Source organism: Brienomyrus brachyistius, chromosome 23 (assembly GCF_023856365.1).
Source record: "Brienomyrus brachyistius isolate T26 chromosome 23, BBRACH_0.4, whole genome shotgun sequence".
Lineage (NCBI taxonomy): Eukaryota > Metazoa > Chordata > Actinopteri > Osteoglossiformes > Mormyridae > Brienomyrus > Brienomyrus brachyistius.
Window position 1 is genome coordinate 4776193 of NC_064555.1, and position 13496 is coordinate 4789688.

The 13496-nt window shown below is 46.3% G+C and overlaps 1 protein-coding gene across 1 annotated transcript; it reads right to left on the reverse strand.

The window, feature by feature from the left end:
• Nucleotides 1–3952: 3952 nt before the first annotated feature.
• Nucleotides 3953–12671, reverse strand: ywhaz (tyrosine 3-monooxygenase/tryptophan 5-monooxygenase activation protein, zeta polypeptide). Its single transcript, XM_048993779.1, has 6 exons — nucleotides 12521–12671; nucleotides 9346–9651; nucleotides 7397–7520; nucleotides 5063–5226; nucleotides 4879–4974; nucleotides 3953–4787 (listed from the first exon to the last, which is right to left on the reverse strand). The coding sequence occupies exons 2-6, from the start codon at nucleotides 9637–9639 to the stop codon at nucleotides 4728–4730; spliced, it is 738 nt and encodes a 245-aa protein (XP_048849736.1). The 5' UTR covers nucleotides 9640–9651; nucleotides 12521–12671; the 3' UTR covers nucleotides 3953–4727.
• Nucleotides 12672–13496: the final 825 nt, after the last annotated feature.

Genomic DNA, 13496 nt, shown 5'->3' on the forward strand with positions numbered 1-13496 from the left:
AGCGGAGCAGCGCACTGCTACATATACCCTCGCATACGTCACCGGAACGAAGGACCCCGCTTTATGACGGTGTGGGGGGGGCGGCGGAAGAGGTGTTCCTTCTACCGTCATCGCCACAGCGGTTGGCTAAAAATATTGAATTTGGAGATTTGGACCAATAACATTCTCGAACAAAATAATTGACTAACCATCAATCCAACACCAGAATGAGACAGAGGGGTGGAGCCAACGAGGACCTGTAGAGGCGCGCGCTGGGAGAGGAGCAGGGGGCGTATGCGAATAACAGGGATAGCAATGCTGTTCATACGCATTGTCGTCTACCATGTCCAAACCTGACGCATTATTACCATAATAATCTTATTTGTTAACTGCTAACCTATCTGTCATGCTGTAAGCGAAATTTGCAAAACGTCTATTGCGGTTACATTAATATTTCAAATTTACCCCGCGATTCTACACTATTTTTATGCCTATGTTCGGCGGCTACAGGTAGACTATTTAATAGAAGCCCCACTATTAGAAAAGCAGAAAGTCCCTAATGTGTGCCCCTCAGTAAAACCATCCCTTATTCACAGCAGATCCGACTCACAAATTTGGATTTTGTCCGGCACAGTAATGTGAGAAGCGCCCCTCAGGCCCTCCCAAGAACGTTGTTATTTTAATATCACATATAAAAAATAATAGGTCATGTCTTTGTAAATATAAAGTCCAACGGTGTCAATATACTGATTTAAAGCACTTAGCTTGGCAGACAAAGTTTATGTAAGGATTGCATAAGCAGAATGGTGTCCGACGAGAAAAATAAGTCACGTGGTTGTGGGCCGGACCCGGGGGTGAAGCGCGAGATTAGCATCTCTAACCGTGTGTGTATTGTCACAATATTAGGGTTGCCAACTTTGGTCAGCTGGCTGGAGTAAGATTCTCAATTCGAGACAAGTCTGCACACGCATTTGCATGTTTTATTACCTTGTAAATAGTCTGTAGGGCCTGCAAACTAACCCAGGTTAAATTTATAATGGAACAATACAAATACGATGGAATATTTTTGCGTGAGCGTGAGAGTCTGAAAGCGTGAGTGTCACGCCAGAGGCATGAGAATTGACAACCCTGCAATTTCGACGTGATGCCATGTTTGAATATCACTGGAACCAATTTCCCATCTATGCGATAGCTTCTCGTGGAGGTACACGCAGATGCTGTCAAAATGTTTGTTAATAAAGTTCTCGTGCATCATAATCGTATGCATTATACGCCTTTAGGTAGCTTTTAAACATACTGTGGACAAGCGGGTACAGAAAATGGATGGCTGGAATTCTAACTTAAAATGTAGACGGCATCTTTAACTGCAGGGGGCAGTATTGACAAACATGCACAAAAACTAATATATTAACATGTATTCAAATAGCCACATATTTAATCATCTTTTCATTTGAAAGGAACAACATACTGGTGAGTTTAGCATTTTATAAGAATGGGAAATAGACTAACAATGTTACATAAGTGGGTGGGGACGGTGTGGTTTGTTTGCACAGCCGGTTAAGCCCCTGTGCCCGAGAATTGTCACATATCCGTTGGGCCCTTAAGTAAGGCCCTAAGCCCAAAAACTGCTCAGATAAAAGCTTTGCTGTAACTTGTATGTCCTCAGAGGAAAGGAAGATGGGATATGAGAAAAGAAACCTACCAATGTACATGCGTGTGGACTGTAGAGAATAAAAGGTTTGATGTAACAGTGATAACATCAAACGTATTAAAAGTGGAACAGTTAAACTAAACATTTATATAGTGGTGACCTTAAAAGTTACTGGTTTGAAGGTGTAACATGAATGAGCAGAAGGCTTCCAGTAACTGATTCCTAGATCCTGAAGTAGTAAATAACCGATAAACTCCAGTGCAATGGCAAAATAAGTGTTTGCATCCTTGTCAATTTACCAGCACATAAGCTCTGAATTCAGTATCCCCTGAACTCAGCAAGTGTTTTTTTCCTCCTACTATTCCATACTTACAAGGACAACATGCACGTTGGTCTAAATCTTTGTTGCCTCAGTGAAGAGTCCAGTTAATGAAAGCAGGACACAAAATGTGTCAGGTGTAAGTTCCGTCTAACTGCCCTGATAAAGGCTGATGTTTTTAGGGATAAGTGTGTTTCATGGGAGTGAGTGAACAGTGAACCTTGTTAGTGTAAAATGTGGTCGAAATCCAGATAGACATGTGGTGTAGGATAGAGGAAGACAGCTCTTAGGCACAAATAGTTACGGGGGATAAATGACATCATGTGCCAGGAAGCATCTCAGCCAGACAGGTATTTGCAGAGAGCAACATCACCCTGGTGATGTAGGTGGGCTTCAGCGTTAGGCTGGGATTCTGTGTTTAGGGTACAAGGAGGGAGCTTCCTGATCTCGACTGGCCCATCTTGGCTCACTCAGAGGGATTTACAAAGCGGTAAAGAATCCACATACAGTCCTGTATGTCACCCAGGGAACCATATTCAGGAAGCAGGGTGACATTGCCAGTGTAACCTCCAAGTTAATCCAGTTTAGTTTACAGTGGAAACAAGAGAGAGTAGCGAGTCTGCAGTTAGTGGCCCAGTTTTAGCACAGCTGAGATGGTGAATTTTAAAACTGTAATTCACTGCAATGTAAAGACCGACTCCCTAGTAGATTCTGTAGACTACAGGTTGACAAGGGCTGATTCTCACTCACTTCTCCGTATGCTTCTGCCCCAGGAGGATATCCCTCTTGCAAACATTCCTCAGCTGTTAGTCTCCTGTCTCCTAGGCTATACACAGTGCTGAGGGCAAGGAGCTGTTGCCACACCCAGTTGCAATGAAGGGGTCACTTCCTAAGATTCCAGGCCAGGTTTCTCTAGTGTCGCACTCTCTTGAGATTAAACTGCCTCCTTGAATAGTGCTGCACTTGAAAAACTATGCAAAAAGGACAAGTTCAGTCAGCTTTTCTGACAGGAGAGTTCAGTGACTCATCCAATAAAAAAAACACCTTCAAAGGATTAGTCTTTAAGTCCAGGAATACGAACTGCACAGCAATGTAGGACCTGATTAGGATGATTAATAACGCAGTGCGTGTATGTACATGTGAGGTGCATGCAAGGTGTGCTGCGGCCTTTCTGCATCCTTGATGTTGACTGACTCGCTGTGACCCTCAGCAATGTTGTCTACTTGGCTGTAGCACACTGAGTCATGGCCGTGACTCACTGGGCGGGTGGAACACATCGGGAGGACAGGCGGACTTTCACTGTGCTCACCACATCTGAACCCAAGACAGTCCTTCAGAACCATTTATCATCAGCCAGACTTTAAAGATGCATTGACCCACTTCGCACACCATCTTTTTTTTTTTTTTTTTTAAAAAAGCCAAAATCCTAATGCACATAATTTGTACATTTTCATTTGCAGAGCAGTATAAAAAGAAACTGCTCAATTTAGCTTTAGTTCTGGGGCTGACCTAAAAGGCAGACAGTTATACAATTCCCTGTTTTCACTATACCTTCTTACACATACTGTTAGTGGTAAAAACAAATCTGCAGCCACACATGTGAAGCCTCACTCACCATAACATGGCAGAGCAGCATTATAGGGCAGTGTTTCCCAATCAGGTCCTCGGGGACCCACAGTAGTCCTCGTTTTTGCGAGGGAGCAAAAATGTAGACTGTCTGGCAGGGAGCAAAAACATGGACCGACTGTGGGTCCCCAAGGACCTGCTATAGAGAAGCTGTCTCCTGTGTTAGAATGACCTCCCCAGCTTAGCACGTCCTGTTCACCTCGGCCACCCTGAAGTGGAGCAGAGCCATGTGAGGCTGGTGCAGCGAAGCGTCTCGTGACTGTGGAAAGACCTTCACATAACCGTCCGCTCATGATGCCATTACATAAAGTCATCGTGTCCCCAGGGATGCATGATGACACCAGAGTTGCCGGATCCTACATCACAGGAAGCTGACAGACATTTTAAAGTATTTTATTCCACTTACATGAAATGACATTTCCCCTCCAAACAACAATTATACTTGGGTGAAATTTCCGAAGACATGAAAGATAGCCACCCCCGACAGCAAGGTCCCTCTCCTCCCATGAAATTCTCTTGGTCACATGCGACAAGCAAGTATCAAAATAGGAGATAAAGGAGAATGCGATTAAAAACCCTAATAGGAAAGAGGAGTTGCTATTTCACTGCTCTGCTTGATACACATTAAGATGCAGCATCAAAGCCCATTGCCTGCTTGCTTTGTTACTTGTTTTTTAATCTCGTAAATTATTACACAAATCTTAAAAAGTCACTTGAGGGTCACCTAAGAAGAGCAGACTTCAATAAAATGGAATGTCATTTTTCCTGCCCACAGCATCCATCTCACTCGATGCTCTTCCTGCCTGTCTCCTACTTCCAGGCTCATCTCCGTACCCTGGTTGCACCACGACCCACCCACTGAACTACACATGCCAGACACTCAGAATGTTTCACCTATACGGAACGTACATATACAATAAGCTAGCTATGCCTGCTGCCCGCCCCCCCTCCCCAACCAGCCCTACACCCTCCCCCTTTATAACCCCTCAAGTACGCACAGGCCCAATACACCAACCACCCTGCACACACAGAAAGTCGAGACAGAGGCTGGTGAGAGTGTGAAAGAAAGAAGCAGGTCACGGAGGTGGTCTCAGTGCTGAAGATGAGCTGGGATGACTGACAGGTAGAGCGGACTGGAGAGGCGGCCGCCAATCAGTTGTCCCGACGGTCCTCGTTATCGTCACCATCCCCATGGGCGTCTGATGTCCACAGCTGAGGGAACACAGAGCATACCTTCAGACCTGCTTCAGGACCATAGTGCAGTCGGGCATAAAGCTCGTCTACTCTTGGAGGCAACACTCACTGTCAAGTTGTCCCTCAGCAACTGCATGATCAGAGTGCTATCTTTATACGAATCCTCATTCAGCGTGTCGAGCTCTGCAATTGCCTCGTCGAAAGCCTGCAAAGAGAGGCATGGAAACAGCATCAAACAGCTGCATTTAGGGAGACCTCAGACTGCCCACCTCCACATCACCCCCCTGCCGTACCGATTTGGCCAGCTGACAGGCTTGCTCAGGAGAGTTGAGGATTTCGTAGAAGAAGACTGAGAAGTTGAGGGCCAGGCCCAGACGGATGGGGTGTGTGGGCTGCATCTCGCTCTTGCTGATGTCAAACGCTGCCTGATAGGCTTCCTGGGAGCTGGAGATGATGGCTGGCAGAAGAGAAACAAGGAAGCAAAACAAGTGACACATCTGCGTCACAGAGCAGCTTCTCCCGGAAATGAGGCACTATATTGTTGTATCCGAATGGATTCTTCCAGCTTTGCCTGACCTTTAAAAGGCACTTTGAAATAGAGGATTCTCATTGACTGCTGCCACAGCTCTCAGCAGCCAAGCTTACAGTGACAGCAACACAGGTCATTAAGAATGATCTAATAGATTTGCTCAGAGAGCATCCAATAGAAAAGCGCTGGTATACAAGTAGTGGTGTTTTTGACTGTCTTGAATAGAAAAATCACAGTATATGCAAGACCAAGAACTGCCGTAAAAGTCAAACCAGAATTGGAAAAAAAAGTATTGATTTGCTGTGAATTAGCACATATCAAACACCACTGGTGCACATGCTTGTTAGCCTGAAAACCCTCTTTGAAGAGAACATACGACTCCCATGTAGCATGTCAGACATTCTCAGCCGATGTCACTTCCTGTCTGCTAACCAATTGCAGCCTGTTCTAGGGAAGACTCCGCTTCTTTTTATACACAGGACAGAATCTGCCCATTCCCCCACAAAGAGCTGGTGAACAAAAAAAATAGATCCTTTTCAAAGGCTAGAATGACCCAACTATGTGTGGATGAAACGTGAAGGTACAAGCTGGCATCAGGATTAATACAGGAGGCAGTGAAGAGGCCTTCAAAATAGACATGCTGGATACTCATCACGAGAGTAGAGGAAGGGTGAGAAAACAGGTCCATCTGCAGGGAACTGCAGGCTCTTCTTCAGGGTAACAGAAGCTGCTCATGATATCAGTTCGTGTGCTAACAAGCCACTGAAATTGTTGGGAATAACATTCGATTTTACTTAATAGGATCCACATTAAAACATGAGCAGATTATAAGCCAATGAAGGCAACCCCCCCCCTCCATGGAATAGAAGCAGCCCCCCGTCACCCAGGGACACCCAGCTACTATGGGCACTTCCGTTCACTGTTAATGTCAGGCCAGATTGCTGTGAGGAAAACGTGTGGCAGTGCACGCAGACGCACATTTGCATGTCAGAGTAGCCATATGGGTTCCTCTGTGAATCACCGACGTCATTCTCTTATCCAGTTCTGACTAAGGAAACACAGTGAAACACAGTGAAACGTAGGAATATGTATTCTGAAACCTACAAATGTGGGAAAACACTCATACCGTCCCTCAGCTGGAGCTTCTGTCCAGGGAGTCATGATTTGTACCACAACTACATCAGGGTATTTCAGCTGGAGAAATGCAAGTACCTCAACTACAGACATGAGAGTAGAACTCCTCCAGGGAGAAAAAAAAAACCCACAGCCGGGGGCCTATGATTGCCGTGGGCTTCGGTGTTCAAACACGGACAACAATATGCCCCGTGACATAAAAGTGAATGATAGCAATGAGTGACACAGACACGATTGGCTGACAAGTTCACACTGAATTGAAACGCCGCCATTTTGGCTCAGCATGCCGCACGATTCCCCTCTTCTCCGCCACGTCAAACCAGCTGTAGCATGTTCACTGGCTCTGGCCATCGGGCTTGTGAGGACTTGTCCCGCACACTCCAAGCTGGGAGAAAGAACCCATTGGAAGGCTGACGAGCTCCCGCCTCCACTCCACCCACCATGTGCCGAAGCATCGCGGCGACAGTCCCCTCCCATCCCTGGCCATGTCTCAGCGACCCACCATGGTTTGATTCCATAATCAACTCCCCCAGCTCATCACATTTTTGCAGCACGGATTTTAAAGACCCTGTGATTACATTCATGCTAAAGAAAAAAAATACATTTAAAAAAATGAAATACTGAAGTAAAAAAAAACGAAGGACATATTAATAATAGACAAACCTTTAACAGCCCACAATGTTCAGGGTTGTTAGGATGTGTCAAAAGCACACTGAATTTGAGCTCAAAACAGTGAGGACAAAGACCATCAGATGGGGAGTTAGAGCCCCCAGGAGGAGGGGGGGGGAGGGGACTTTTAGAGTAAACACTACAACAGCTGTGATACATAGCAGGAACTGGAAAACAAGCTCTCAAAGTGACTTACTATGACATGACCCTCCAATAACAAACAAGCTCATCTTCACTCCCCAGGTGAAAAACAGGTCCCCCCCACCCATCAACCAGGCCCAATTCAAACACTTACTCTTCTTCTCTGCTCCCACGGCCACCTCTGCCAAGTAGCGGAAGTAGTCTCCCTTCATTTTCAAGTAGAAGACTTTACTCTCAGCAGGGCTTGCTTTGGGGATGAGAAATTTGTCCAGGAGAACCTTGAACATAAATACAAGAATAATCAAACAGCTTTCTGTCATTATTAAGCTCTTTAAAGCACATTATACAATGCATCATCACAATATGGCAGCAGCAGGAATACCGATCATGGTGTTATGCACCGGTACAGAATAAGTGTTGCAGGGAGTCCAAACTATACCGTTGGAGCAATTCAGAAAAAAATGCTCCGGCACCCCCCCCAAGCCGTTCAGGGGAATGGGGGGAAGGGGCTGGCATGTTGAACTTTTGTTGGATTTTTGATACTGGCTAAAGTTTGCTCCAGAAACAAAAGCACGCTTCTGATCATGTCACCCTTCACTGCCACCAACAACTCCAGTCCTCAACGGTGTAATGTAGTTTGAGTGCCAAGTAAGCTTCGGTGTTTCACCTGTATAGTGAGTGTCAGGGAAACACATCGCGTATGCTGTAGTAGTGCAGCCATTAAGGATTAAGGGCTGAATGTATTCCAGCAGCTGATCAGAAGGTTTATACAAGCAGCGCAATCCTTAACACTGCCAGGTACCTGGACTGCATGCCTGCCTCTAGTGGGGACAAAGACTGAGGCTCAGATGACACAGACGCACCAGCTAGAGCCCAGAAACATAGTGCCCACTTAACCCTGGAAGAAATGTACCGACTGGCAGAACTGGCTCCATGAAATGGATCAAACCGACGCTGCCAACAAGTTTCTGTGTAAGTTGACCTTTATCCTGTGGTTTGCTGAATAGTCATATTTATACAACCACATTATGTAGAGTATAGAAGTCTGAGGGCCAGATCTGCTCCACAAATGTGCCAGAAGCCAAATGGCTTATTCCATAAGTATCTCCTGCCCTGCACTGCTACAAAAAAGGCAATTTAGCATCAGATATCCAATTTCTTACACCCAGAGAATAAATGCAAAGACTACAGGAACCACGGGATACCATTAAGTGTCGTTTGCAACCGTTACATTCTTCCCAATTAAGAAAGCACTTCAGAAAGCCATCAAAAAGAAGGCTGCAACTAGAGAGCACAAACCGCACATTCCAGATAGAGCTAGAGTGAATGACACAAGTTAAGCGGTAAAGAGTCTGCTTCACATATCTGATCTTTTCTCCTTCCTTGATCATTATACAGCAATGCTAGTATATATCAACATTGGCACCCCCAAGGCAGTCAGGATGGGCACAGATCTAGGGCCTGTATCATGAAACTGGATTTTTGGGTTAACAAGAACTTGTCCGATTTAAGGAACTCTGGGCTAAATGTAAGGGGACTAACATAAAGTCCATTTAAAGTGGAGTACCTTAAATCCGACAAGTTATCTAGCTAAGCAACGAATCTTGCTTCGTGATACAGGCCCCTAGTCAACGAACACCCTCACGTACTTGAATGCCAACTTTGACCTGAATCTGAGAGCAGCTAATTTGGATATGTGGGCTAAACTCCACCTGAGATCCAAAGATTTCCCACCTCAAGCAGACAAGAGCAAACCACACCTCTGATTTACAAACCAGCCATACCCGTGTTGACTTGCTTTGGCGTTGAGGCAGTGTGGTAAACCTGTGCTCGCTGCTCACTGGCTGAGCCATATGGAAGGTTCCTTTTATCGCTTGCCTGAACACGCTTCATCTATTGCAAATATGCAGGAAAGAGAGACGAGGTAGCATGTGCAATCACCCTCCAGTGACGGCGTGGAAACCAACCAAATCCACTGGAGATTCTACTCCATCTTGTGTAGAGGGGAAGCCTACTGCAAACGTCACGTCGCTGTTAGTGAGGAGAAAAGAACGGTCCCATTCAGAAAGATTTTGCGGCAAATGGAAGAAAAAGGTGCCTCACCAGGACATCCTCGCAAATATCCTTGAGCTCCTTCTCAATCTTTTCCCGGTACTCCTTGGTCATCTGCTGCTTCTTCTCGTTGGCTTCGGTCTTCTGCTCGATGCTGGAGACGACCCTCCAGGAAGAGCGACGGGCTCCCACCACGTTCTTGTAGGCCACAGAGAGTAGGTTGCGCTCCTCGTTGGACAGCTCACCCCCCTGTTCTGTCACCGCCTTCATGGCGGCCGCCATGTCGTCATAGCGCTCCGCCTGCTCTGCCAGTTTGGCCTTCTGCACCAGCTCGCTCTTATCCATGGCTGCTCAGTACTGTGGCCACAATGAGATTGACAGTAGTTCCAATTACAATCTCTAACTGTCAGCTTTGAAGTGTGCTAATGGACACATGATCCGCGAACGAACAGCCGGCACTACCTGTCTGCTGGTATTTTCTATGCCAGTGTGAAACCAGCTGCCAGGTGAAGGAAAATGTGACTTAGATGAGACGACATGTAAATGAGCTCAAGCACCTTTCGTCCTGTTTTCCAGACACTGAACTAGGTGATTCTTTCACGTTTATCTGAACACCGCTTCATGCAAACTAATACACACTATGAATTCTACAAACTGAAAAACGCACACCCGATGAGCAAAATTTAAAGGATTTGGTACTTAATGTTTTAACACATGCAGTCATTTTCTCCAAGGCAAAGGTTTTTGAACTATTAACACAGTCATTAAACAATATACACGAAATGGCACACAAGTATCAGACATGAGAAGCCTTAAAAAAGCATTTACATTGTAAATGTCTTTCATTTAAAACGCAAGACCGTTAGATAAACCATAAACCAACATGCCGTTCAATTTTGTGTTCGCTCTTCAGATAAAAATTACTGGGTAGCCCAGATGGGACATGAATGATTAATAGATTTGACCAAAATTAAAATTAAACAACTTTCAGCCTCATATCTTTCAAAACATTTCAAAATCACGGTAGAGAACAATATCAGCTACGAGGTAACAGTTGCTGTGAACTACAGAAGTGACCGAGTGATAAATTCTCTTTTTTTTTTTGTGGACATTTCGAAAGCAAGAAATCCTCGTAAAAATGTCCAAATACAGGTTAATCTTTATCGTCTGTTGGATGCAAAGATGACTGAAAACCCCCTGGGTTCACATCAGAGGGAAGTTGGGGATTTAAAGCTGTTCCTCGGAAAATGTTTGTCTGAGGTCTGGGGTCTCAAAAAAACTTTATTCTGAATCTGGGTCAACTGGATAGACAGGTTTATGCAAGTTATAATTTTTAATCCTTTATAGTCTATTATATACAAAATGAGAAGCATGCTATGGAACAAGGATGGGCCCTTTGTCTTCCAATGTACTGATGTATCCATGCTTGAAGTAAATCTGGGGAATGCAGGACAATCTGTTACTCAGGGGGAGGGGGGGGGATTGCTTGCCGAGTTCTGCAAAATCCCCAGACAGACATGCTGCTCACTGTCACCATCACCTTGCCTCTGCTGAAGGGCCTTCAGTTTTTAACTAAAATGCTTCCAAAATTTTCCTTAAGAGATTGTTTTAAGGCATTCAGCATTTTAGAACTGTATCTACTTCTCCCTCAGTGGTCATCACAGATTATACCTTTAACACAAAAGATGTTAGTCTCCATTTTAGTTGCAAGTAAATCAAACAACTAGTACAATAAAACATTAGCAACTTCAAGTTATTACAGCTGTCCTGTTTTAAAGCACACGGCAAACACTGTACTATCAACTTTAACTGAAACTAGTTTCACTGCACATGTACAATGACAATGAAGATATTCCACAAACCAGTGAGTCTGTAGCACCTTCATAAGGCAACACGCACCACCGACACCCACAGCTACACACACGCACTACAGTAAGCCTTCCACACTTCCCTACTTGCATCATGCAGAAGCGCCTCGAGGCATCACCAGTAATGTGTATCAGCAATGCCCCGCCATGTACAATCAATCCTTATTCTTCATCACGATCAGTCGCCCAGAGCAGTGTTATCCTGGCAATACGCACATCCGTCCGTGGCAATCTTAAAATCCCGCCATGACTGTCTAACCCACATGGACACAATGCGGGCAGTACGTTTGCCGTCTCCATATGTGTCAAACCGAAACTTATTTTCTTGTAAATTTACCCGTGGGATCATTTACTCGTCGTAACAAAAACAGGACTACGCGCGAAAATGAAGTTTAGTGCCAATGCATTGTAACCCAAGATCACATTATAATCGAACTCGCCTAAAGGGTCTGAAAAACTACAAAATACACTTTATAAAATGGATTTTTTTCTCCCCAAATCCTAAAAGTGTTAAAGCAGAAATTCGGTGAGCTGGCAGCGTCTATACCTGCGCGGCCTCGGCCACACCCAGAGCCCGGCGCTACCTGACCCAACCTGTAGGCGGGGGGCCGCGCCTTGTCACGCCGCCTGGGGCAGAGTCGCGCATCGGCGTCCAGCCCAGAGCTGACTCCCTTTGTGCGAACAGCGTTTGTCAAGTTAATTCGCTTTATACGAGGTAATTTCTAAAGTGCCGCTGGCCGGCTTCAGGCTCACATACAGCTACCCAGCCGCCCCAGTGACCACAGGTCGGGGAAACCCGCTGAGGTTAAACTGGCTTCTCGGGAAAACGGCGGCACCGTTTGCAGAGGCCAGCGCACAGCCGCCCAGCCCGGTTCGGCCCTGCCCATTCCGGCCACCGCTTATGTGCCTCCCTGCTACAGTTCGGGCGGCGGCCCGCTATCTGTAAACGCCCTCAAAGAGGGTCTGTCACACTGCCCACCCGTGGCTACCAGACCCCTGGAACAACTGCACCTTTTAAGGGGTCGGGATGCTAACCGAGCCGTCCTCGAATACCGGGTCCAACTGAGTCAGTCAGAGCCAATGTCGGACCGACGCCCAGTCGAAACGGGCTACCCGGGAAGGAATACCAAAAGCGGGATAAACCGACACCGAACCGGTGGAACGAGGCAACGACGGGCTGCGGCACAGCCGAGCCACCGCCGCACACCTACTGCTCTACATCAAGGCGTTAGAGGAAGAGCAAGCAAGGTGAGACATTACAGGAGGAAGATGAGTAGGGGTGAAGATGAGGAGGACATGATGAAGAGGCGGCGGCGGGGACGCGCCTGCAGGCGACACGGGACCGGACCGCGTCCTACCTGTGCGTGCGACGGCAGGACTCCTCGCGCTGGCCACACAGCTGACTCTGGCTCTGTCAGACTAGCTCCGCGATCCACGGGGTTTCCCTCAGATCAGCAGCCCGACGAGCAGGGGCAGGGCAAGGGACACTTACGTCAAGCGCTACCAAGGCAACCGCTGATTGACGTTCGGCGCGCTGAAAATGCGACCCGCGGCGCGCTTTTCCCTCCGCCCGCCTTTCATTCACTCTCATCACGTATTCCCCCATTCACTTCCTTTGTTTAACGGTACCCGTGGCCGGTCGAGGAGGAGCTCTGTTTCACTGACCATAGTCACTAACCCAGCAAAGTGGCTATAAAATGAGAGCGGTTCATATGCGCAACAAACCTTTCGGGAGTGGCTGGGACAACAAACCTTCCCAGTTGGTCATGCGCCCCCTGTGAATTCCATGATCCTGTTCGCTGTACCTTGGAGATGGAAATCCCCTTTAAATATTTTTAGTTCTGGGTGAGGGCTACCCTTTAAAAACGTATTGTTAATTAAACGAATTCTCTTTCATGTTCATTCAATTTTATTCACATTCTGAGTCTTTCAGGCGTCCGTACATCATTACACCACGCGGTGGCGATAGTCGGTGGCAAACGAACTCCGATCATTCATTCATTGAAGAACGGAATCTGAACGGTGCTGTTTTACTTCTTAGTGAAACAGAACCTCGCGAACCTCTACTGTTGGTATGTTCTTACTCTGTCCACATGCACCCCCACTCTTCCATACATATATGGCCAGTAATTTCCAAAATGCACATTCCCTGGTAAAAAGTACAACAGAAATACAATTAAAGTAAGACTGAAGGCCCATGAAGGAAAGGAATTTCACTGGTTTTAAAGGCCAGCGCTGTGGACCGTAAATCGGATCAGTGGATGCACAGTTTGTGCTGCAGTGGTACTATTTTTGTCCGTTTGGAGTCTGATCCACAGGGAGATTTTCTGTCAT